At 38.3% G+C, this 27,746-nt stretch overlaps 1 protein-coding gene across 1 annotated transcript in view; it reads left to right on the top strand.

Annotated features, from left to right (window-relative positions):
• The window catches only part of csmd2 (CUB and Sushi multiple domains 2), a 689,393-nt gene that overhangs the window by 645,641 nt on the left and 16,006 nt on the right, over positions 1 to 27,746 (top strand). Inside the window, exons 57-64 of the mRNA XM_072247323.1 lie at positions 878 to 951; positions 8,328 to 8,439; positions 12,262 to 12,441; positions 18,473 to 18,538; positions 18,638 to 18,799; positions 21,145 to 21,257; positions 24,017 to 24,104; positions 26,972 to 27,110. Coding sequence (XP_072103424.1) covers positions 878 to 951; positions 8,328 to 8,439; positions 12,262 to 12,441; positions 18,473 to 18,538; positions 18,638 to 18,799; positions 21,145 to 21,257; positions 24,017 to 24,104; positions 26,972 to 27,110 — 934 coding nt within the window. The remainder of the gene's footprint in view (positions 1 to 877; positions 952 to 8,327; positions 8,440 to 12,261; positions 12,442 to 18,472; positions 18,539 to 18,637; positions 18,800 to 21,144; positions 21,258 to 24,016; positions 24,105 to 26,971; positions 27,111 to 27,746) is intronic.

The raw sequence follows: 27,746 nt of genomic DNA, 5'->3' as shown, positions 1-27,746 counted from the left end.
TTGCATCTCGGTGGAATGAGTCTTTGGCTGAATGTACTCCTGTGCCCAACCAGTACATTATGTAGTGGATGGGAGACATTGTCCAAGATGGCATGCAACTTGGACAGCATCCTCTTTTCAGACACCACCACCAGAGAGTCCAGTTCCGTCCCCACAACATCACTGGCTTACGAATGAGTTTGTTGATTCTGTTGGTGTCTGCTACCCTCAGCCTGCTGCCCCAGCACACAACAGCAAACATGATAGTACTGGCCACCACAGACTCGTAGAACATCCTCAGCGTCGTCCGGCAGATGTTAAAGGACCTCAGTCTCCTCAGGAAATAGAGACAGCTCTGACCCTTCTTGTAGACATCCTCAGTGTTCTTTGACCAGTCCAGTTTATTGTCAATTCATATCCTCAGGTATTGTAATCCTCCTCCATGTCCACACTGATCCCCTGGATGAAAACAGGGGTCACCAGTACCTTAGCTCTCCTCAGGTCTACCACCAGCTCCTTAGTCTTTTTCACCTTAAGCTGCAGATGATTCTGCTCACACCATGTGACAAAGTTTCCTACCGTAGCCCTGTACTCAGTCTCATCTCCCCTGCTGATGCATCCAACTATGGCAGAGTCATCAGAAAACTTCTGAAAATGACAAGACTCTGTGCAGTAGTTGAAGATGTTGGCACAGAAATGCCCTGAATCAATTTTAGGCCACAACATCCACAGTAGCCCTCAGCTTTATAGTCGCAAAACCAGTATGTCCATCAATATTTTAATTTACCAGACATGGGGATAATTTGCTGTGCTGTGCTTGACCTCTTATGTGCTTAATTTACTAATGTGTTGCACTAAAGTTCAGTGCAGTATTACCATTACATTTATTTTTCTTCAGATTCAACACACACCACTTGTGTTGATCCAGGCGTGCCCTTTTTTGGAATACAGAACAATTCCCAAGGTTACCAGGTGAGTTACCTACTACATTGATATCATTACACCAACAATATCTCCTATGCATGACCCTTCATGAAATAGTCAACAAGAGTACAGTGGCCACATAAGCCCACAGTTCTCTCCTGTAATATATTGGGAGGTTCATCGAAGGATCAGAAAAGGCTGTAAATTTTCAACATCTCAGCTTAATGAAGAAGAGGCATCAGCTTCTTTGTTTAATGGTTAAAAGGAAAGCAACTGGCCTCAATATTGAGGAGTGGGACCCACCACCGGCAGTCATTGCCCTGATTTTCTGCTGGCCAGCAGTTACCAGATTGGCTCAGATCCTAAAGCTTATGCTTGCTTACCGAGAAGATTATGAATCAGTTGGTGAAGATGTGCATGGAGACAGGGTTTTGTGCATCATAACAGGACCAGACTAAGCTCTGCCCAAAATATTGCTGAAGAAACCCTGACCAACAGCAGATCCATGCCCCTGATTTACTACTTCTTTAAACTTTAAAGATTTTGAAAATCTCCTAGAAGTTTTTCATTCAGAGGTATTCAAAAATGCTTGCACCAGAAATGAACAATGTTTAAAAACTATGTTTAAAAATCACCTGAAAACATTTAACAGAATCAATCAGGTTTAATATCACTGGCATATGTCGTGAAATTTGTTAATTTTGCAGCAACAGTACGATGCAATACATGATAAATATTTTTAAAAACTGTATTACAGTAACTATATTCAAATTAAATTAAATAAGTAGTTCAAAAAACAAAAAGTAGTGGGGTAGTGTTTATGGGTTCAGTGTTCATTGAGAAATTGGACGGCAGAGGGGAAGAAGGTGTTCCTGAATCACTGAGTGCGTATCTTCAGGCTTCTGTTTATAATTAAAAGGATTAATTATAAACTTTACTGCAGAAAAAGAAAAAAATAGGTTATCTTACCTTTCTTCCTCACATCTGTAAAATCTTTATTGAAGTTAATGAGATTCCAGGTCCACAGGCCAATCTCAGGAAGCCTATTCTCCAATGTTGGGCAGCAGTGGATTCACCAAACTTACCTGAATTCACTAGCAAGATTAATTGGCAGTATCTCATATTGATATAGTACCTTTAGTATATTAAATAACTTGTGGTATTTAACAAAGGAGTGTACTTCACAGCTAACAACAGGAATTCTGCAGATGCTGGAAATTCAAGTAACACACATAAAAGTTGCTGGTGAACGCAGCAGGCCAGGCAGCATCTCTAGGAAGAGGTGCAGTCAACGTTTCAGGCCGAGACCCTTCGTCAGGGCCTGAAACATTGACTGCACCTCTTCCTCGAGATGCTGCCTGGCCTGCTGCGTTCACCAGCAACCTTTATGTGTGGTACTTCCCAGCTGAAGCTTTCGATTAGTTTTGTCTTTGAATCATGGACCTAAATTCCAGGGATTTGCAGCTGTCATTCTATCATTGGATATCACCAAGTGACATTTTTTTTTTCAAATGGATCTTTCCTGGGATATAGATGTCATTCGCACGCTTGTGATTACTTGCCCACGCAAGTCAAAATAAAACTGTAGATTCTGGAAATCTGAAATACAAACAGAAACTGCTAGAAATGCTCAAAAGTCAAAACAGCTTCATGCAGTGTGGAATTGTCATCTGAGATACCGTGGGATTGCCAATAGTCGGTGACGAGAAGTAGAGAATTTTTGGGACAGGTGATATTTATTAATGCATCCATTTCTTGTACCCTGGCATCAGCTTCATGCTGCCTCACTTGCTGAGGATTTCCAGCTTTCTTATTGTAGCTCTGATGTGAATTACCCATCTCTGATTATCATTAAGAAGATGGCTGTGGGACACATGTTTTAACCTTTGCAGTGTGTGTGCATCAGTTGAAATCCTTTCAGCTGCTTTAGTACAAATGAAGGCTCTGCTGTATCATTTCCAAGGCTACTTGAGAGTGTTCATGTTGGTGTATGATATGAGTCAATTAATAGGTCAAAATAGTTAAAGACACGGGATTTCCATTCCCAGGCGATATGAATGGAGCATATGGGTTTACTTGGCATTCAAACAGCATTATGGAATCTGCCAGCACTTCTTTGTCTTCTTGACAGTGTCAAGCTCTCAGAACATGCATTATTTTTCCAGGCATCAGAATGAGAATGCCAGTAGAACCAGACCATAGAGAACACACTGTCATTCCTTGATTTATGAAAGAAATACTTCTAGAAAATACTCTGTTAAGCAAAATTTTGTTAAGCTAAAAGGCTGCATCAAATTTATAATGTAACGTTTAACTTAATATGTACCTGTGCTTAGAGAGTGGTATATTCTTCATAAATCAAATGCATCCACCTCAAAGGGCCAATAACACTAGAGCATAAAGTTCAAGGAATCTTTTTTTTTTATTCAGAATGTGTATCCGTGGGGAAAATGTCAGATACGTTTTGGCTATTCTGATACATACCCTTTGTCACATCTGGAGCGGTTCTTATCAGTGAACCATAAGAAGAACATGTTTGGACTGGAAATTCACTGGGATGTTGCTTGGGATAAGTTTCACTTATGAGGAGAAGACGGGGTTTGTTTTCCTTGTGATCAGTTTTGGACCCCTTATCTAAGCAAGATTAGCAGCATTGAAGGGGGTCCAGAGCAAGTTCATGGGTACGATTGCAGAAATGAAAGGGTTAATATATGAGAAGCTTTACATCATGGCTCTACTCTCTGGAATTTAGAAGAATGAGGTGGATATCTCATTGAAACTTATTGAATATTGAAATATCTAGATGGAGTAGACATGGCAAGGATGATTCCTATAGTGGTGGAGCGTAGGATCGGAGGACACAGCTTCAGAGTAGAACAACCCTTTAGAACAAAGATGAGGAGGAATTTCTTCAGCCAGTGGATGATGAATCTGTGGAATTATTTGCCACAGGTGGCTATGGAGGCCGAGTCATTGAGTATATTTAAAACAGAGGTTGATAGGTTCTTAATTAATCAGGGTGTCAAAGGTTATTGGGGGAAGACAGGAGAATGAGGCTGGGAGGGATAATAAATCAGCCATGATGGAATGGAGGAGCATACTCAATGGGCTGAAGGGCTTCCGTTTCATATGGTCTCATGGTCTTGGAGCAGAAGTGGCTGACGGTGGACCTAACTGATGTACCAAGGTCATCAATAAATAGAGTAGAAAGACAGAAACGATTAGAAGACATAAAGTTAGGGAAAGAGGTGGTTATAAGGCAGAATACTAGAATGTGGTTGTAGCCCTGAGGGGTTGGTGGAACAACATATAAGAACTATCTAAATGAGCACTTGAATTGCCAAGATATAAAATGTTATGGACTAAGTACCTGTAATTGGGATTGATGTGGATAGTTAGCATGGACATGCTGGCAGAAGAACCCGTTCCCACCTACAGTGTGACATTATTGTCCAATATGCTGTTTTTCATTTCATCCTTTCTGAGTTATGCTCCTGACCTTATGTGACATTGCTGCATCTTTTCATTCTTTGGTGATTATATTTTTTGCTAGCCTTTGCATATTCATCATCCCTCCCATGCTTCTTCTCCATTTCTTCCACGTAGCATAAGTGAATGAGCTTCCCTTTGGAATAATTGGAACTGTCTGTCATAATATGAATACATCAAATGGCAAACGGTCTTGCATCTGTAACACTAATGCAAAGTCATATTTCTGGCTTGGTTCAGATGCCTGATGACAGAAAACCTCTGGGCAGGTGGTCATTATATATTTTTTTGCTTCCAAATGATAAATATGCATCATTATTTCCTTGGCAGATAAGGTTTAGAAGACCCCAGTGAGATGATTGATCTGATGCAGATTCTTACAGATGTAAGAACCCCACTCTTCTAAGTTTTACCAGATCTTTGTAATACATTCTCGATAATGCAGCAACAGAGTTTGATGCCATATTCTCTCTGTCACTTTGTTATATCCTCATTTCTTTTAAGATAGAGTTGAAAACAGTTTAGTCCGTTGAGTGTCTGCTTTTTCTCAGGGTGTTCTCATCAGCCTCTGTTCCCTATTAATTTCCCTGCAGTTTATTCTCTCTCATGTGGCCTACATTTCCCACTAGATTCCACCCACCTGTATTACAGAGAATTTATGTAACTAGTTAACCTATCAGCAAGGTATTCGGATGTGGGAGGAAACTCGAGCACCTGGGGAAATGTATGTGGTCAGGGGGAGAACATGCAAGCTCGATACAGAAATGACTGGAGCTTGGGATTAACCATGCATTGCCGGAGATGTGAGACTGCAGCTTTACATGCAGTGACACTTGTCTATCTTTGACCCAAACCACAGTTGTACCTACCTGAAACATCTTATAATATTCCTTACCAAAAGCTACTTCCCCATCACTCAATCTTTTACACTGTTCTTTTCATATTTATGATCTTAACTTGTATTTTAGCTTCCCCTGTCCTCTCAATTTTATTCATAAATTGTTGTTATCGCTAAGTACTTCCAATCAGTCCCACATTTCTTTTCCTTTGTATATTCTCAATCCATCGCTTTCATATGCCTCCAGAAATACTTATTTTGAATCCTTTGTTGATAATCTTTCAAACTCCCTAGTGCTACTATCTACGTAAATATCAATGCAAACAAATCCAGGGTAGAGCTCAGATTTCTCTCTTCCCCTTCACCCTTCATGGAATCACAGAATTGTTGTGTAACAAAAGTGGCTTTTTAAGGCATTGGTCAGACTGCACTTGGAATATTATGTCCAGTTTTGGGTCCCTTATCTGAGAAAGGGTGTTGGAGAGGATCCAGAAGGGGGTCACAAGAATGATCCTGGGAATGAAAGGGTTAATGTGTGAAGAGCGTTTGATGGTTCTGAGCCTGTACTCACTGAAGATTATAAGAATAGTGGGGGGGGGGAAATCTCATTGAAACCATTAAAAATTGAAAAGACTAGATCGAGTAGACGAGGAGAGGATGTTTTCTCAAGTGGGGGGAGTCAAAGACAAAGGGCAGACTACAAGGCCATCCCTTTAAAAACAGAGATGAGGAGGTATTTCTTTAGCCAGAGGGTGATGTATCTATGGAATTCATTGCGACAGACAATTGTGGAGGCCAAGTCATTGGGCATATCAAAAGCAGAGGCTGATAGGTTCTTGATTAGTCAGGGTGTCAAAGGTTATGCAGAGAAAATAGAAGAAAGGGGTTGAGGGGGATAATAAATCAGCCATGATGGAATGGTGGAGCAGACTCAATGGACCGAGTATCTCCTATGTCTTATGGTCTAATGCTGGCCCAAAAAGTCCATGCTGATTTAAATAGAGTGTTTCTGTTAAGTTCATTCCTGCACTCTTTCCCCAGAAATAACTCCCATTTAGGTATGCAGAATAATTCTCTTTTGAAACCTCCAGATGATTCTGTTTCCATAATTCCCATAGATACTGAATTTTATACATTACTTACAATGTTGTTTGGCCAAATAGTTAACTTTGCTAAGTATGTTCAATCCCCAGTTAGAAGAAGTTCCTTCTATTCCCGCCTATCCAAACTAGTCATGATCTTGGTCTCTTTGCTCCTAGGAAAAGAGCAAGGGCTTCTTTAGTTTCATCATGGATCTAAAATCTATCATTCCAATATTCCCCCAAAGTTATCACCTCAGCTTTGTCGCTGTGTGGCTGAAGGAAATCCATTAACCACCCTCAGTGCTGTATCAACAGGGCGGTCCATTGCATATTCAGCTGAACCTTTTACGTAGATTTGCCACTGGTAACTGCACTCTTAGATCTTCTGACAAACTGTGTTCCCACGGTCCAGGTTGAAGTTCATTCCCTGACCCCTTCTCTGAACAATAGGAGGCATCATTCTGTGGTCATGTCCTTGTCTTCTGAAATTTCATTCATTCAGTTCGGCCATAAGGCCATAGGATATAGAAGGAGAATTAAGCCATTTGGCCCATTTCATCATGACTGAAACTAAAACTAGGAAGTTTATACAGTTTAATACATGGCTAATGAGTTGGTATTGGAGGAAAGGCATAAGATTTTTGGATCTTTGGGCTCTCTTGCAGGAAAGGTGGGACCTGTACAGAAGGGGGCGTGTGCTTTGCTTTGAGGCACTTCTCTGTTTAGAGCCTACCGCCTACGCTTAGCAGCTGAAACCTAAGTGTACTGCTAGTTCATTGAGCCTGACCTAATAGGGGATGAACTTGCTGTCAAAAATATCTTGAGTTCCATCAGTGAAGACCTGAGTTGTGTAAGGGCCTCAGTTGATATAATCAGGTTTTGTGGGCAGGACCTGTCCATGAAAATGCTGAAGAAATCACTGACAAGAAGAAAAATTGCATAGTCATCCTATAAATTTTCCAAAGCTGTCCAAATTCTTACGTGTTTCTGAAAGCCTCTGACACATATTTTAAAGAAAACAATAACACTTAAAACAATGAAAAATTATCTCAAACTTTAAAAGATATATTTACTGTTTAAAACTTGATTAATTAATGTATGAATAATGTATCTGATCCTTCCATTTCTTCCCTGCAGCCATAAAATCACCATCTGGATGAATCAACCTGCAGATCCTGTCTCAGTTTTAAGCTGGTTCAGGATCTGTGAGGAAATGTTTCAGATTAATCACTGCAGAATTACAGCAAGTTTATGCCCGTCCAGAGATTCCAGGAGGTTCAGATTTGGTGCTTGAATATGCACATGCTGAGGTCCCACACATGCTAGAAATGATAAGTTCTTGCATTGCCACAGAAAAGCCAGTAAAACCCAAACCATTGCATCACTAACTGAAAAAAGAATTTTGTTTTGGACCACTCAATCTCAAATGAAAACCAGGAGAATTATTTTGACATGTGTGGAACTTCAATTATATGGTTACTTTACATATCTACACAGAGGTAGAACGTTTAAGGTACTGTGGTTTTGTCATTAACGGGTTACCAGAGTAGAATATTTTTGGCACAGATGATCTTTATTGTGGGGAATTGCATGTATTTTTAGTGGGGAATTAGCTTGGCACTAATTTCATACCAAATAAAATTTAAGCAGTGACAGAAAAAAAAAACACTGAATGCTCTTCAACAGAGAAAATCCTCTTTAGAACCAGATTAATTCCAAGTGAGGTTTTAGCATTATTTCCTTGAACAATTCATTATTTTGTGATAAAATGGAAGCACCCCCTTAGAAACCTCTCATTGAAACAAATCTTCTTCTCTGGTCCCAAGACAAGTGGAATAAAATATCATGCCTAATGACTTTTAATCTCGTCTAAGGAGCTCCTTGAGATTAATAGTAACACGGGTCCACTAGGTACACTCATAATAACAAATGTATTATTTTGACATTTAGTGGAGGTTTGAAATGTTTATGTTTGAAATATCTATGTTAAAATTACTGTTTTCACTTTGTGGCAGGTTGGAAGTACGGTGGGCTTCAAGTGCCTGAAAGGCTATCTTCTCCTTGGATCAAGTACACGCACTTGCCTTGCCAATCTTACCTGGAGCGGTACCCAGCCTGAATGCATTCGTATGTCCCATTTTTGTGTCTTGGTTTCACTTAAAAACTCAGTGGAATTTGTTGTTACTGTGTCTGCACGCTTGCAAGTTAATTATTTATTAACATAAAATGAAATACAGATTGGCTGTATATACCGCCCGTGTCATTATTTTGTGATTGAAACTACATTTTCAGCCTATGAAATCAATTTCATCTTTGGAAAGACAATCATACATCTCCTGTAAGGAGTTTGCATGTTTTCCCTATGAATGCGTAAATCAATAATTAAATAAGTAAATCACTTTGCTACTGCTGTGTTTCTAAGGAAGGATTTTATTTGCAGTTGAAGCTACCAATAGTGTACATGACTTTTGTTAATGTAATAACTCCCAGTGCAGAGGAAGACATGGAGGGGGCATATTGTGCTCAGGCAGTTGTGTATGGTGAGTGAAAGTTGAGCTACTAAAGGGGAAACAGTTCTCCATGAACTGCCTTGTTTTCAGTTTACTTGTTCTCTCTATTACACCTTATGACCTGAAACCAACGTGTGATTACTGACCATTACACCATATGCCTTGACATCCTTGACATCATACCTGACCCCATTACACACTGACACATGACTCCAGAGTCTGTTCTGTGAAGCCATTACAGTCTGAATCAAAATTACGAAATATAATATTCCTGGACATTACAAGAATACCTTCACCATGGACAACAGAGATACAACTGAAAGTATTGTTGCAAGGATGAACTTTTTTTCGATCATCTTCAGTCAGAAGTGCTTAATGAATGAGATATCTCAGTTTTCTTCTATGGTTCCCACCATCTCAGAAGCCATCCAATTCAAATTGCTCCATATTATAGAAGAGATGGCGTATTGTACTGGATGTGAAGATGACAGTTGCTGAATCGTGACTCTGTTACTGAAGTCCTATACAACAGATCCAGCTGCTCCAACAAGCTAGTTGGTCCAGTATAATTATACCTCTCGGATCCAAGGACAGAATAAAAAGTCACCCAGCAATGTCCTAACCTGAAAAAGTAGGACACATGCTATCCACCCGATTATAATCCCATCATTTTGCACTCAAATGTCAGGAAAATTACATAAATTGTGATTGACAGTGCAATGAAGTGGCTAACCAGCACTCAATTTGTACTTACAATGATATTTTTTTAATAGCGGGTCCCAAATCCACAAAACACTTCCTTGAGAAAAAAGAGGAGAATGAATTTGGGAGCTAATGGCTAGAAAATCCTCTTCAATTCCTCTGATATCCAACCTAGAAATAAATTGCAATATTTGGTCTTTTCTGAGACAAAATCATAAAATACAATGGTCAAGACCATTACAGAGTAACTTAAACATACACAACAGTAGTTCAGAACACTATTCTTCTCTTTCTTGTGTAGTTAAAAATACACATTGACCACTGTCTTTCTCTTCTGCTGCTGCTTAAATTCTTGGTTGCACTCTTAATTTCATAGCAACTTGGAATAAAGCTAAAGGCCTCTGCAATCTTCACACATAAGCGGCAGATTGCATATCAGAGAGGATAGTCCAAGAGTGCCTGCATACTGGACTTAAATGTAACACCTGTGCAGCACCAGTCTTATCGTGTGTGACTAGCTGTCACACTCATTTGAGAAAAATCTAATTACACTAGGTGCTATTAGGCCATCAGAAGAATCCAGGTATCAGAAGGAGGCAGTGAATAGAAACCACACACTTCTGGGGATAAGGCTTTGTTCAGAAGAAAAAGAAACAATATGTACAAAATATTTACATGAGCAAGAACAATTCAAAATTCAAACATTCTGTTTAGGTTCTAAATCTCAGTTATCAAACCTCAATAAATTCCTTTTTAATTAGAATCAGTGATAATCATTAGAATAACATCTGTTTTTCCTAATTTCTCTAACAAATTAGATCTAGTGTTATTCCCTATTTAAAAGTTTACAGACTAAACTTTCCTTTTTATTTATCTCTACTTAGATAGAAAACCATATATAATTCCTATTCTCAAGTATTATAGTTAACTTCAGTTTCAGTTCCAGGCAGCATACCTACAAGTATAAATTCAAATTCAAAAATTATATAAATACAGTTTAACTCATTTCATGACAATTCTCCAACATCACAACTCTTAAACAAAGTAAATCTCATTTAGTAACTTAGCAAAGCCTTTACAAAAATAATCAGTTCTTACAGAAAATCAAATTCAGTTTCTTCGAAAGAAAATAAACATACATCCAACCGTATTAAATCATCTGCATCATTATACACTTTGTTCCCGCGCTGGATCTTAGACTCTTGGGAGGCTCGCCATCTTGGTTCTTGGATTCGTTGGAATTACAGTAAATAATTTATCATCCACAGAAAGTTGATTCACAAACTTGTACAAAACTTGCCTAAAACCATTGGTATGATTTTGCAGAACTAATTCCTGACTACACGGTAGGAATTTGGGATACTTGTCTCTGCCGAGATATTGTCTCCTTATAGCTAGTTATAGCTGTAGCTTCAATCGCTATTGTCTCTCCTCCAGGGGTTTCACCCTGAGAATTTTAAGTTACTAGGGTAAAGATTTCACTACTAATTCCACTCTTAACGGTTCACGTTTTCAGCTTCTAATTGCTCTGCGTTTCTCTCCTTGTCCGTCCTGTATCCAGTCTGCCCCGCTCTCAGATAGAGTTTTTTTTCCAAATTCTTTTTTTTAAATCAGTAAACCTCGTTTTCATCCCTCCGCAGGTAGAACTTTCTAACATTACAATTTTGGGTTTAATTAACCTGGGTTACATAGAAAGACACGAGGGAATATAGAGCATTTGCCCCTGGAGTGAGTACTAGAAAGGCTGTACTCAGAAAAGACCAAATGATGCAAAAAGCGTATAATAACTTAAGAGGTTCTGCAGATGGTAAAAGTCTTGAGCAACACACACAAAATGCTGGAGGAACTTAGCGGGTCAGACCACATCTATGTAGTGGAATAAATAGTCCATATTTTATGCAGACCATTCATCAGAACTTTTCATTAGAACTTCATTAGAATTCTTCATCAGGTCTTCTTCAGTCTTGACCCAAAGCATTAACTGTTTAATTCCCTCCATAGCAGCCGCCTGACCTGCTGAGTTCCTGCAGCATTTTCTGTGTATTGCTTAAAGGTATCTAAAGACCTATTTAGCCTGCTCAGCATGCTAGGTGCCCACCTTATAAAGGGTAAAGAAAAGTAATCTCTAGCATCCCAACACTCATTTTGGAGGCAACAGGCAGCAAAATTTGGAATTGTGAACAAGATGCATTGTTTTTCCACATACCAAACAACATCTGTAGAGCTGAAGGGTTTTGAAGTAATTTTTTTTAGACAGAAGTAAAAAGGCCTCAGGATTTGCTCTTGCACATGGAGTAGTGACCATATCCTGTTCTTATTCACTGGAATCATCCAGAGATGGGACTGTAAGACTATTTAAATATCCCGAACTCAGAAACATAAGTGGGTACAAGTCATCTTCAGGCAAATCAGAGTCTGAGTGTGCTCTACCAGAATAAGACCAAATGGACATGATTGAGGAACCAAATTTCTTTTCAAATGGCAAATAAATGTAACAATCTTCTTAAATTCCTGCCTTTCCAGAAATGCCAATTGCAATTAATGTTCACTGAAAATAAACTGTAAGGCATTTGATCCAGTATTCATGAAGCCCTTTCATTGTAATCTGTATGGAGCCTTCCCTGTTCTGCTTCATAAAAACGGATTAAAATGGTTGATCAAAAGATATATTTTAAGACTCGAGTGCGATTATTTTAATCTTTTCTGAATCATAACAATATCCAAATTTTCTCTAAAGCACATCACTGCAGACAGCCTGAGACTCCTCCTCATCTGAATGTGGGTTCTATTGATTTGCCTTCTCTTGGATACACCTTAATATACACATGCCAGTCTGGTTTCTATCTTGCTGAAGGATCAGAGCATCGGACATGCAGACCTGATGGAAGCTGGTCAGGAAAGCAGCCTCTCTGTTATGGTAAGCCCTTAAGTAAACATATGTATTATGTCAGCAACTTTTTGTACAAATACAACCTGAAAGTTATAGTAATCACAAGAGAAAATCTGCAGACGCTGGAAATCCAAGCAACATGCACAAAATGCTGAAGGAACTCAGCAGGCCAGGCAGCATGTGTGGAAAAGAGTGAAAGTTATACTTGTGCCTTCAAGATCTGTCTGCCACTTGATCTAAAATCCAACTGTAAGAGTAAAAAGTACTTCACATTGTTTATGTTATTCTGTGTAATTGTATCAATTGTATGTAAATTATAAAGTACTTCAGTTATTCTTAGTTGTCAGTGTAAAGAAATGATCTTGTCATGTTGTACACTATGTCAAGTGGTACCTTGAGAATTCTTTCAAGTGAAGCCTCAGTGATTAAGTCACATGTTACTACTGTGCTCTACATTTATTCTGTTCTCTCTCAAGTTTTAGATGTACTTGTGTGATAGCTAGTGCTAGGACAAAGTAATTAGGTATTGTCATAATGTTTCCAAATAATGTCATCATAACCTAAATCCATAGTCAGAGCTATCTCTCTCCTTATGGGAGGTAATCTTCCTCCATTTATTCCAACATGAATGATTCCTTATTAAGGTTTGTACAATCAGCTCTGTAATAATGCAGCTGCCTTCCCTCAACTCCCATTACCTTAAATTCATTAATACTTACTGCTAAAAAGAAAATAGTTAATAAAGATTTTTTTTAAATGATGCATTATCGCAAGTCATTGTGATTTAGATTTCAAATAAATTAAATTTGCAGACAGCTGTCATCTCCAGTGAAAGCGAAATTTGATGTGTTTTCCATCCTTAAACTGGATTGGAACTGATATTTTGTCCTATGTTCTTTTGGCACTGATGATCAATCAGAAGCAGATGCAGAATGAGAATCAGTTTTAATATGGTGGAGGTCCTGACGAAGGGTCTCGGCCCGAAACGTCGACTGTACCTCTTCCTAGAGATGCTGCCTGGCCTGCTGCATTCACCAGCAACTTTTATATGTGTTGCTTAATATCATGAAATTTGTTTTCTTTGCGTCAGCAGTACAATACAATGCATAATAATAGAAAAAAGGTAATTACTATATATATATAAAATAAGACCATAAGATATAGGAGCAAAAGTAGGGCATTCGGCCCATCAAGTCTGCTCTGCCATTCAATCATGGGCTGATCCAATTCTTTGGGTCATCCTCACTCCCCTACTTTCTCCCCACACCCTTTGATACTCCGGCTAATCAAGAACCTATCTATCTCTACCGTAAATACACCCAATACAACAATAATAGTTAAATTAGATAAGTAATGCAAAAAAAAATTTAAAAAACAGTGAGGTAGTGTTCATGGGTTCAATGTCCATTCAGAAATCGGATGGCAGAGGCGAAGAAGCTGTTCGTGAATCTCAGAGTGTGTACTTTAGGTTCCTCTACCTCCTTCCTGATGATAGCAATGAGAACAAGGCATGGCCAAAGTTATATGGGTCCTTAATGATGGATGCCACCTTTTTGAGGCGTTGCTCCTAAAGAGAAACAATATGCAAAGTAATAGATTGGATTCTGAGTGATTTTATTAATGGATTTATTTTTTTGCAAGAAGTTAAGAAATGCTTTTGCTGGTTACTGCAAATAGTGCAAAATGCTGAAGCTAATTGGGTTAGGGGTAGGAAGCAGAGCGTTGGACCTGTGGAAGGTGCTTTCATTTCTCATTTAAATTGAGCCTGGAGTCCAGCAGATCAAATGCTTTCTTACTGCTATTCTATAAGTGAATTGGGCTTGAGTTATTTCAATGTGACACTCGTGCACTTGCAGCATAAGCTAGCCAGCGACCCAGTGCATACTAGCTCCAAATGACAATTTCACTTTAACAAGAACACGAGGATGGCTGGTATCAAAATTATACTCATGGGAAGTTAGTCCAATGGGAATGAGGGATTAGTTTTGGAAGATTTAAGCTTCACTGATAACACCAAGGAAGGTGTGATTCACCATCCATCTGGAAGTGCTTAGCAGTGACAAATAATATACTCTACAGAAATTCATATTAATTTTATTTGAAAGCTTAACAGTTTTTGCAGTGCTAAGTAAAAGTAACCCAAGTGCAACATTGCCAGCAAATGTAATCAGCAAATTGAGAATGGTGTCAAGCTGCTTAGCTCCCGTCACAGCCATTAACGTTTTTAAATGCTGCACTGAAATGTAAACATATTGGACAGTTCTTACACAACGTACTGCACAATGTCAAAAATGGTGTTGCTCGCCCAAGTTCCATAAAATAAGAAAAGCCTTTCATCTCACCAGGACTATTTTTTTTACAAACTATAATGCTCCCCAAAAGGAATTTTGAATCTGTGGAGAAAAGTTCTGAGGAATTTCTCCCTGATGCCTGTCAGTCAGTCCCAGCAAAAATAGTTCAATGAAACTCCAGGTTGCATTTTTATGCCTCAAACTCCATAATTCAAACCTGCCAATTGCTTCGTAGATAATAATTCTATAGTTTCAGTAACAGCAAAACCACAATGTTGTTCTGTGTATTTGATCTTTCTTCTCTATTTTAATCTTTGCAACTGTCAATGTCATGCTTTTCGTATCATTATGCAGCTCCTTGTAACGAAGGTAATTTGCATGACATTATTTTTGATGAAAATCTATTCCACATATCCATTATTCTTCAGGACATTTCTTATCTTTTCATCTTGCTTGAGGCTTATTAATTTTCACTTTGGCTCAAGCAGCATTTGTTAGAAGTGGATGCAAAAGTGAATATATTTGAAGCTCTTTTATTTTTTACATGGTGCTTCAGGATTAGGAAGAGATGCAGTTTACTGAGGACTGATTGCTGGTACTGAAATAATTTTTCAAGTGTTTTTTTTTAATCTAATTGAGCCTTTTCCACTGGAAAAGCAAGTAAAAACAATCAAATATGCTCTATTATAAAGGATCTGACAATCTTTATATTGTGTCTGAAGTGCAAAGTGTATTGATTTCTGCCAGTAGCTTAATGTTGGGAGGTTACCATTTATGTACTCAAGGGTATGTTTTCCTGAACTACTGAAATTCTTTGAGTAAAAGAAGCTAGAGAAAGAGGAATATTTTCAAAACCAGGGGATACCATACATATCATAAGCTTGATGATCTTCATTAGATTAAAAGCGCAGGAAGTAGAGAAAAAGCAATCTGTTGATAAACTGAATTGTATTTTTATCTATGCGATACATATGCTTCATCGCAACCACATGCAAAGATAAAATTTTGGGTTAGCATTATTTTAAGGTACTTGTGAAGATAACATAAGAGAGCAGCTTGTGTCTGGATAGATACAAGATTATTCTGATTGGAAAGATTTCATTAGAAGTTTGAGGAGATTTGGTATGTCACCAAAAACACTCACAAATTTCTCCAGATGTACGGTGGAGGGCACTTGAACTGGCTGCATCACCTTCTGCTGTGGATGGGGGGGGCGGGCTACTGCACAGGATCGAAGTTAGCTGCAGAGAGTTGCTAAATTGGTCAGCTCCATCATATGCACTAACCTTTGTAATATCTAGGACGCCTTCAAGGAGCGATGCCTCAAAAAGGTGGCGTCCAGCATTAAGGACCACCATCACCCACATTGAGTATTGTGAACAGTCTTGGGCTCTTCATCTAGGAAAGGATGTGCTGGCATTGGAGAGGGTTCAGAGGAGGTTCACAAGGATGATTCCGTGAATGAAAGGGTTATCACACGAGGAACATCTGATAGCTCTGCATCTGTACTCGCTGGAAATTAGAAGGATGAGGGGGATCTCATTCGAATGTTGAAAGTCCTAGACAGAGATGTGGAAAGGATGTTTCCCATGGTGTGGGAGTCTAGGACAAGAGTGCACAGCATTAGGATAGAGGAACATCCATTTAAAAGAGATGTGGAGAAATTGCTTTAGCCAGAGTGGTGAATTTGTGGAATTTGTTGCCGCAGATGACTCTGGAGGCTGGATTGTTGTGAATATCTAAGGCAGAGCTTGATAGGTTCTTGATTGGATGTGGCATCAAAGGTTATGGCGAGAAGGCCAAGGAGTGGGACTGAGGAGGGGAGAAAAGGATTGTAATTGATTGAATTTTGAAACAGACTCACTAGTCTGAATGGCCTAATTCTGTTCCTATGTCTTAATGGTCTTATAATCATAATCAAAATGTTTACTGTGTTGCTTCTTTGATCCCCATCCTTACATAACACAATATAAAATTGCTTGCACTCCCTTTATTATGTTATAAATGACAAAAGTAATAATCTTGAAAACCATTTTGTTCTGAAAACATAAGTGAAAGATATGAGCTTCACTTTCATGATGTCTGTGCTACTTTCCTTCACTGACCATCGTAATACACCAAGAAAAAAATTACCCCATGAGTTTATTCTACATTCAGTTCAATAGATCTCCTCTCCCGACCTCTCAAACAATGAAATTTTTCTTTGTGATCAAACATGTCCTTTCCAAAACATTTCCCAGCTTACTAATGATTTATCCACCCACAGGAAGAAAGCATTCTGAGACACTTAACCTTCACCTTCCTTTATAAATTGAATTTCTCCTTTGAAACTTTCAAAATTAATACCATCAACACCTCAGCTTCTCCATAGCCATGAAGATTTTGTTGGCTATTTGCTGACTATATTTTAGAGAGATTTTTGTGCGCTATAGGAATTCAGTAGACCTGAGATTAGTACAGGTGAGCAGACTGAGGTAAAAGATGAACCCTGATGTCATTCATTCACAGGGCAAGCACAAATGAATGAAAGGCCTACAACTGCTTCTAACTTTTATGTTTCTAGGTTATCCAATATGATATTACTGCCCAGATAAGTCTGAGGATTCTGGAAAATATTCGTGCTAATTCATGGAAACAACAATTGTGACATTATGATTTATAATTTAAATTTTTAATAGTTACTAATTTTTACTATTTTTAATATTGTTAATATTTAATTTTTGTAATCCAGGGAGTGGGAAGCGCAGAATCAAATATCGCTGTGATGATTGTAAGTTGTAGTATCAATTGTTTGGTGACAATAAAGTATAAAGTATTGCTGATATCTGTAAGCAATCTGCAATCACTTGAAGTGCAATCATATTACCTTAAATCTGCACTCTGTGGTAAAGAGAGAACTTGATTCAATTTAGCTCCTTGGAATACGTTCCAAAATACTTCATAAACAGTGTATTAATTTTGAAGCATTGTCATTCTAACAATGTAGGCAAGTAGACCAACCAAATTATGAAGAGTAGCAGCCAAAAATGTGCCTAGTGCACAGTAAATCTTTCTGTTGGTTGAGAGACAAATATTAGCAAGAATCCAACAGATATCCTCTTCCCTTGCATGATAGACCCTACTACATCCACCGGCAGGATAGGCAGGGCTTGGTTTAGCATATGGGGTGGCATAGCGGCATACTGATTAGCACAAAGCTTCACAGTCCCAGCAATCCAGGTTCAATTCCTGCTGTCGGCTGTGAGGAATTTGTACATTTTCCCTGTGATTGTGTGGGTTTCCCCCAGGTATCCCACACTCCAAAAACTTACCAGTTGGTAGGTTAATTGGTCATTGTAAAGTGTTCCATGATTAGGCCAGGATTAATTCGGGGGATCCCTTGTTGATTGGTGCACCATTACCACAAAAGGTTCCACTGCAGATTAATTCCTTCGCATTAGTAAAGGTCTGAGCAATATTCTCAGTTGCTACGAATGGGAACTTTGCATTATTTGATCTAAAGTTTCTAAACATCTGTGATGTCTCCCTCTGCAGCCATCAAAACACTTTGTTTGATACCACATGCATATAGAGCAGCCTGCAGTAATACATTATCATATTTCTCCCTGCAGAGGAGTGGACCTTGGAGTTTGTGACATCCTCATAATTTCAGGACTAAATTATTTACAGCCAGATTCATTGCCTTCAGTCTTGTCTTTACAACCTGTATCCAACATTTGCCTTAAATATTATTGTTATCAACTATTTTCTTGCTTGTGTTTGTTCAGCAGACACAAGGCCCAGTGGAAGTCCAATGGGGACAGTGAAGGAAATAACAAGTAGCAAACTTTCAGGTAAGTTAACAGCTGAAATAGAAACAAATCTTTAAAGCATTTAAAGACTTTGTTTGTGTGATCAATTGTCTCTAAATCTATTTTTCTCATTGTTGGCAGTTCCAGCCAATGTCTTTGCCCACAATTCTCTCTGGAAAGGTTCATATGAATATCTGGGGAAGAGGCAGCCAGTCATGTTAACAATTAACAGCTTTAATCTGTCCACCAGTAAAGTCATGGCAACGCTTTTAGATCAGAGTGGAGTCGAGCTTAAATTGACAGGTAAGTGGAAAAATAATTCTGACTGCGGTTCTGGTTATTTTTTAATACATTGCACTAACAGGGAGACTTCACATTCATTCCTATCAAATGAAGAAAACCTCTTTGAATTATTTCTAATGGGATGTAATCTAACTGAGTCAAAATTGCATCCCGCAAAATAGATAAAATTGACTTTCTGTTCAAGTAGATTCTAAAGGTTTCTGACGTTAAAATTCATCTCCTGTTGAATGCGCAGGGAGGTGATATAATGAAGTCCATCTGATAAACCCCAGTTTTTGAATTTTATTAAGCGTGAATATCAAAACCATTGACGTTCGGAACTGGAGTTTGGTGCTAGTTTACACAAACAACAGACAATAAATTTATGGCAACCTCATCTTAAGATTTCATAAGCCAAGGGTCCCCAACCTTTTTTGCACCACAGACCAGTTTATATTGACAAGATTCTTGCAGACCGGCCAACCGGGGTGGGTAGTAGGGTTGCCAACAGACAAGAGTAACCGTCAAGTACATTGTGTTTACCCCGAGAAGACTACCATGACCATGAAGCTTTGCGCAGGCACCAGTGCGCATGCGTGATTTGCGCACGTGTGTACGTGCCGTTTTTTTTCTACAAATCGTTTTTGGCGATTCTGTTCGGAGGGGAAGGGTGTTAATCACAACCGGAATATAGGTGATAAGAACTATAAATCACTTACAAGTGGCTCATAAACTCAATTTCGTTTCTAAAAGGATTTATCTAACGAATTTAATATTAAACACACAGCTCATATTTTCCTCGCATAAATATAGTGATAAGTCACTTATAAGTCAATAGCATCATAACATTTTAAGTAATGTTTGGATATTAAACACACAGCACATATTTTCCCCGTATGAACATATAAAATCATTGTAACACCCCAATATCGCTGAATCAGTGGGAGCCCTGGGCTTATTTCCCTGCAACAAGACAGTGCCATCGAGGGGTGATGGAAGACAACGATACTCGAAGGGAGTTCCTTATGTCCAGTCTATTCCGCAATTTAGTTTTCATTGCATTCATTGCAGAGATATGTTGGAAACGGAAACAACGTTTTCAGTGTTTTCGTGGCTATCTCAAGATATTTAGCCTTGACTTTGATCTGGAATGCCGGCAGAGATGTTATGTCAAACGTACTTTTCAGCCCGCCGTCATTTACAAGCTCAAGGGGTTGATCTCCTTCCTGCGCTGATATGGATGACGCGCGGGTAATGACCTCACGTGCGTAATGACCTTGCGTGCGTTCAAGTTCAACAGTGCGTGACAGGGAATGAGGAAAGGTGCAGCTGACTCATATCGCCAAATCATATCGTTTCCTCATGGCCTGGTAGCACATGCTTTGCGGCCCGGTGGTTGGGGACCGCTGTCATAAGCCACTATTTCGCAATAACTCTAATTTACTCAGAATTTATCTTCAACTTCATTTGTAGTTTATGGAAGTGTGTACTCCCCAAATTAAACTGGAATTAAGAAATCTTTTCTAAGTCGCTGTCAACAGAATGAATTTTGATGCCCAATAACTTCTCACCACATTTTGCAAGCATTTTCCACCACATATTTTATAGCGTCAATTGAAGCAGAGGTCAAGTTATCTTAGACGGTTGGGATTGGTAAAGGAGGGGTATGGAGTAGAGGGCAGCATAGGGGGATGAAGGAGAAATGTTGCCCTCGGGTGTTAGAAAGAAGATAAAAATCCATGTTTAGGAGTGAAGAAAAACTAGTGTGTACTCCTTTCCATATTTCATTAGCCATTCATTTGTCCAAACACACATGTTTTATAATTGCTGCATATTAATTAGGTGCCTCAGTGATATCCTTTGGTACTGAAATGAATGGGTTCACTGTTCCTGCAGAACTTCTAGCCAGTGGAGCTTCACTAGGAACATTTCTAGTGTCAATACCAACAGACTGTAGAAATGTGTTCTCCACTATTGGAGTCCACGTGAGTCCAAGGAAGAATTCCATGTCAATCAGCTGTGCAATAGGTCAGAACTTTTTTATTCATTCAGCAAATCTGAACTTCTGCATAGCTACGCAAGTCAAGATGTGGAGCTCTGTATAGACCTGCCAGTTTTTCTGCAGAAAAGTGAGCACGTGCAGTCATTATTTCTCATGTTGATCATCTTCTCTGAGATTCTTTTTAAGCCTTGTACCATCCTGCACAATTGGTGTTGAGGTTTTTACCTAGCAGTGTAAATTAAGGACTATTACTTGAGTGACTTCCTCCCAAGTCAACTTTCCCAGAAAGCAAAAGCTTCAAGAATGACAATGATAAACTGAAATACTACATTTGTTTAACTTTTAGTGTAATTACTTCTTTCAGGTTTCTACAAAAAGGGGGAGCACCATCTTCTTCTTGAACTTTATAAAATCCGAGGTCCTGTTGAAATATTTGTACAGAAATTTAAAAGTGACCACCTGGCACTGGATGGATATGTAAGTATTGATGAGTCACCTCTCTCTTTCAAGATCCTAGTGTCATGGTTAGAGTGCTGTGGAGGCAGTTTGGACAGGAACATAGGAATGTACCTGTCATTCTCTCTGCTAAGTCGTAGTCCTAGATCTCCATCAGTTTGTCAGCACTATGTACTCTTCTGGCCTTGAGAATGTGACAGGTCAGGATTGAAAAGTGGCATGTTTCAACTCACAGTACAGACTTGGAGATCAGATGGGTGTGAAAATATTTTATGGCACTGTCTAATATTTTTTGCCGAACCATTCTAAAGACAATTGATTACCAAATTATAACAGAAGTTAATAATTGTTTATATAATCAATAAGCAAATGTAGAAGAATTTAACCATCTCAGGGCAGAGCCCAGTATTGAAAATCCACCTCAACTTCTCATGGTTCTTCACAAAGATGAAGATGCAATAGAATTAATTCATACACTTGATAGGAAGATATGAAGCTACATTTGTCATATGTACTAAGAGATGATTGGTTTATCAGTATATAACGTAAAGATAATCATTACTTTCCATATTTAATTTTTATGTGCTTTAGATGTTTTATTATGCTTTTATGCATTTTATGTCTATTCTCTTTTTTAAATTTCATCAACTTTCAAATGGAAGCCCTAAAGGAACTCATCTTCGCACAAGGATATTATTTTTCATGTGACTATACCTGTAAAGTAGTATATATTTCTCTCATATTAATACCCCTGGGGAGGTAGCAGTCAAGGCTTTACAGTGAGATGCCTGCAATTAATTGTGAAATATTTATTGCCATATGTCTCATTATATTTCTGCCAGTGCCAGGTATTCCACCGGAGACTCTTCATGAATCCTATTTACAAAATCTTTCTCCGAGTCCTTTTAGCCACTAAAGTATTTTTTCCTGTCACGTTTAACTTATGCTTAAGTCACTGCTTCGGTAGTAGCAGGTAAAAACACTTTACACGAAGTAACCCTTAATATGAAAGGATTTCTTCCAACTTAGCTCAGGGGAATAGAACGAATAGGATTGCTTCTTTGGCAGCTGGCTCGATGGACCTGATGACATAAGATGAGAAACTTCCCATTTCATCTACTAGAGATAATGTACAAGTGAAATCTTCTTGAAACAAATTTGCTAAACCTTTAAAATTAATTTAACCTATTTTTTAAATATTTGAAGTTTCTACACAAAATTCTTTGCCGAGGAAAGAAAAAGACACATTTATCACTTTCTCAATTCTGAGTACTTTTCTAACCCTAGTGAATACTTAGATCAAGTAGTACCTACCACAGACACCTTGGTAAATTGTAGGGGGTCCATAGCATAAATAAAAGTTGGAAGTCATTGAATAATCTGGTATTTTCATCGTTATGGTATTCCCAAAACAGCACCAGAGAAGCTTTGTATAAACTGAGCACCAATCATTTCACTGTATAGTCAATGCCTTCTGTGCAAACCTGACATCTCATTTGCTTGGTTGTGGTTAATTCCATCTATAAAATCTTGCAACTACAGATGCCCAAATACAATCAAAGTTCAAGGGCACAAACAGCAATCAAAGTTCTGCTAGTTTTCCAGATCACCCATGTTTGCCCTGTTATGTTCAACTTACTGGCCAAGCATAAAATCTTATTTGAACAAGTCCAATTGGGAAATTTGGAATGTTTTTCTTCCAGCAACAACAACAAATATTCTATTTAAGAGTAATAGCAGCTGAGGTTTCAAAAACATAGCTGAAACACATTTATCACAAAAAAGAACATTATTATTAAACATCTTTTCAATCCCATGTGAATGACCTACTGTTAAAAGCAAAAAATGTCTTTAAAATCCTTAAGGATATGTATTAGTTTTATCGTTATAATTTCATAAAACAATAATTTTCATATATATATATCTTTAAGATTTTAAGAATTCAATATTTATACTTGCACCTAAAAAGGCTTAATTTTATGAGTACCAAAAGTAACTACCATGATGATTAATGCAGGTGGGTTGTGATCTGGTTTGTCAGAATCATCATATTCCATCAAGGTGCAGAGAAATGGACTGTCTCCTATCATGGTGCTTTACAAGGATGGAGCATACAGAAACACACAGGAATCTGGATGAGTTGTGGATCCTTTGTCTCTGAATAGAGTGGGGGAGTCACGGGGGAGTGGGAGGTGGAATTAGACAAAAGATCTGTGGGAATGGGATCAGATGAAGGATTGAACAAACACTCAGAACAAAAAACACACACAGAATTCCATGTGCTTAAAACTCCTCAAGTGATTGTGTCTTGATAATGCAATGTAGAAATCTTTCCTAAATGAAAATGGGACAAGATGCAACAAGCTCATAGGACAAAACAAATAGTTAGTGCAATGCACCACTAACATGCATAATGGTTAATGATTTTTCTGGTGGGTGTTGCATTTAAGTCTAAAATGATAATTTTCCTACTTCATTCATTGTTACTGGTAAATCAATGTATTAGAAAACAGAACACTCTTGTATTTGTTAAGCAACTTTGCCACCTAACTTACCACACAGAACATTTGTAAGACATTCCCTCTCACCTGATGATCATGCTGCAGTTGCATTGTGTGAAGTACATCAAAGCTCACGACATCGGAGAGTCGCACATAATAGGCGCATGTTCTGCTCCACAATAGACCCATCTTAGTTAGGAAATTCAGGGCCATGTTCTGTAAATACCCTTGAAATGTTGATTACTAATAGGGTGACTAACCTCACTTATTATCATTTAGGTTTCTGCTGAGCCTTCAGGCAACACATTTGTGTACCAGGGATATGTTCGAGGCAAGGACTTTGGGCAATTTGGTCTGCAAAGAATAGGTAATGTGACCTTCTCCATACTTTTTAACTAATCTAATAAATGCATTAGTTTGTGTTGAACCTCTTAAGTGCTTATAATGATTTTGGATCCATGACCCATGTTCATAAAGTCAATGGCCTCCTCATTCTATAGTGCTTTTTCAGAATTTTATATCTTCACTAAAAGACTAACAGAAGTACCAAGGGGCTTTTATAACCATCTGTTTCTGTTCTGCATTGCACTTTGAGGATGTTTCAGCCACTGGGCAAAGAATATCAGACTAAAAATCACCTGGGGAATATCAAGGTTGGATTGGATTATTTTATGACCTCATTCTTGCCAACAACCTTAAGAACCAAAATTTATCAAAAATAGAGCACATGAATTTCTCATGATTCGTCAACAGTCCATTTTGAATAGTTGCAAAATGACTTACATCAATTGACTTGTATTCCCAAAAGGACAGTACTTGCTGTGAAGAATTTAAAATGAGAAAATTATCCCAATAGAGTGGATACTTAAATAGACCATTCTAGTTGGTTGGGGCAGGACAAGCTGATTTCTTCCTAAAGAAAAGTGCTAAAGCTGGACATTCTGTCCTCTAAAGTTGTAATTCTGCAAATCTGAAGCCACATTGACCTAAGAAGTAATTCTGAAATCTGACAGAATCCATCTCAAGACCCACAGGATTAAATCTTTTAGATTTTGCATGCAAGCTTCTTGTATAGTAGTTAACAATAAAACCATTCCCCTGTTAAGTAATCCTAGTGAGAAAATCTGAAGCACAAAACGGAGTTAGTAAAACATGGCCTGAGAGATCCTTAAAGACGTTGCTACAGAAATGAGTTGGCAATTGAGGGCATACACCAAGTTAAACTGTTCTTATTTCCCACAAACTTCTTTTGAAAGTACCTGCACGGGAGGTAAACAAACTTAATTTCTGTAAGGTGTGATCTAGGAAAAATCTTTTGAGACCCAATTCATTGAAAATGGAAGATTCTTATAAGAAGCAGTGATTAAATGTCACAGAATAAGTAAAATTCTGTATTTCATTTGTGATTTTCAGTTGCAGTAACACCCTGGAAACGAGTGAACAGAAGTTCATTTCACATCTTGCCTGATTTGCTTTCAAAGGAATTCTGCTTGTTAACATTTTTTTTCGTAATGTTGACCAGAATGAATTGATTCCTCGCCAAAAATTGTACTTCACAAGTCACCCATCATTGCATCAGATAAGGATTTGCTTTGAGAAAAATTCTAATAAATATTCAGCAGCAGCGTTATTCCTTTTATCACAAGCATTACTGGCCCACAACAAGCAACTAAAACCATATTATCTATTTAATGTTACACAGCTGCATCTGGAATCCTTCTGTGTATAAATTTGCTGCCAATTTTCTTATATTTGAATAATGTTTGCACTTCAAATGAACCTAATTAGTTGCAAAACATCTTGGATCATCCAAAGTTTATAAATGGTGTGATATCATGCGAGTCTCCTATTATTTCTTTTGTCATGTATTTACAGTATATTGGTGTAGGTGCTGCTATAGAAATAGCAATAGATCTAATGGTGTTCTCTGATATTTGTGTTTAACGTATAAAGAAACTGCCAGCAAGGGCTGATATCTCATTAAATGCAGACATCTGCAGTTGTTACTATTGCCTCCTTCCGCCATTGACTTCAGGGATAGTCCAAGGCCTACTGAGTGACAGATAGAACTGAATTAGTCACTCTGCTCCATCTCTGGAATCCAGATGGGCTCCAGCAGTGAGACCCCGTTCTGCATTGCATTGGGAATGACCAGACATTTTAGCTCAGCACCCAATCATCTAAATGGAATTCCTTAACCAGTATTTTAGGAAGCTTAGAATAAGATGAGGTGTTCTTTTTCATTGTTTTCCATTCCAGTGGATTTTTCTGAATTGTTTTTTTTTGCTGTAGGAATGAGTGAGTGATTGACTTCACCCTGTACTCACTTACTCATTCAGTTCCTTCCTTCCTCTTACTTGGAACTCTCTTTGCTCTTTTACTTCCATAATCCTTTAATCCAACGCTCACTCATTGACTCCTTATGCATTTCATCACTCATTCCCAATCTCGTATTTACTGATTTTCTCATTTACTCACAGTTGCTATACCAAACCGTGATGTATACAGATAGGATGTTTTCTATGATACGTCTGTATCAATCAGTGAGAGTCTTTGGGAGCATACCAGATGTCCTTGGCATTCTGAGAAGGTAGAGGGATTGGTGTGCTTTCTTCTCTTCTATGTCTACAAGGCTGGACCAGGACAAATTGTTGGTGACATTTACACCTGGGAATTTTTTATGCCCTCATCTATTTACAACTTAGCACCATCGATACAGTCAGGGGCATTCACTCTGCCTTGCCTCCTGAAGACATTGACTAGTTTCATCATTTTGCTGAGATTGAATATCCCTTACAACTGCAAAAAATTTTATCTTTTTTTCCAGTAAAAGACCTGTACAACTGTTTGGAACATCTCTTGCTTAATGTACAATCATAGTCAGTGTGATTGATATAAGTCCCATTGCACAAACCGGATATTTACAAGGATGGAAGAAATTTGTGCCCTGACTTATGAAGTTCCTTTTGAGAATTTCACTTTGGTTACATGAAATCTGGAAATATGACTGTTTATAATGAAGACTATACTGTAACAATTACAGTATGTGGGGTCCATACAGATGTGCTAGCTGTACTATATGCATTATCTGTAAAATGCTGGCATTTATTTGAGTCTATGAACTTTTATGAGAGATAGAGTGCATCCTCACAAAGTGTTTTTGCTTTATATTTTACTGTTACTTTTTTAAGCCTGATTCTTGCACATGCAATTAACTTGATGTGATTTACTCAGATCTGCACATGCTGGAAGCTGGGGCCGACTCCATTGGGCACCACCTGAGCACCAGCAGCAGCTCGGTAGCAGTTGCCATCCTTGTGCCTTTCTTTGCCCTGATAACGGCAGGATTTATATTGTATCTCTACAAACACAGGTGAGTGCTTGAAAGGTGACTTTGGGAGAAGTGTTCTGGTTTGACCAGGGTCATATTGATTTGGGAGTTCTTAGTTCAAGTTGGCCTTGATGCTATTAGTCATATGTGTGTGTTTTTACAGTATCTGGGTTGGATTGGAAAAGTCACATTCCTGCAATGGGTGGTATCTTCCTGAGATTGGGAGAGAGAAAGATCACCTGTTTGGAAATGCAGCATGCATTTAATTTAGGAGTACTTGTTGCTGACTCTATCAATAAACTGGGCAAAGACCAATTCAGGAATGACATTCTGTAACAGCAGAAGTATTGTCTACTTTAAATAATGTGCTTTCCGCAGATGAGCTTTTAGGTTATTATTAGCAGACAGTTTGTTGACTTTTCCATGCTGAGCACAGGAAGAGTGCCTTGTTAAAGAGCTTAGAAAGTAGCATTGAGATAGGGGATGGAAATTATTACACAAAAGTAGAGCTTAGCACTTGAAGTAAAAGTGGTCAGAATCCGCTATTTATTATTAAATAAAAGCATTAGTTCATTTTCTTTAGATTATGAAGACATGCAGTCCTCTTTTATTGTCATTTAGTAGTGCATGCATTAAGAAATGATACAATATTTCCTCCGGTGTGATATCACAAAACAC

The sequence above is a fragment of the Mobula birostris genome, chromosome 30, assembly GCF_030028105.1.
Source record: "Mobula birostris isolate sMobBir1 chromosome 30, sMobBir1.hap1, whole genome shotgun sequence".
In the NCBI taxonomy this organism is placed as follows: Eukaryota; Metazoa; Chordata; class Chondrichthyes; order Myliobatiformes; family Myliobatidae; genus Mobula; species Mobula birostris.
The sequence above is the reverse complement of the archived record's forward strand: the minus strand, read 5'-3'. Positions and strand labels throughout refer to the sequence as shown.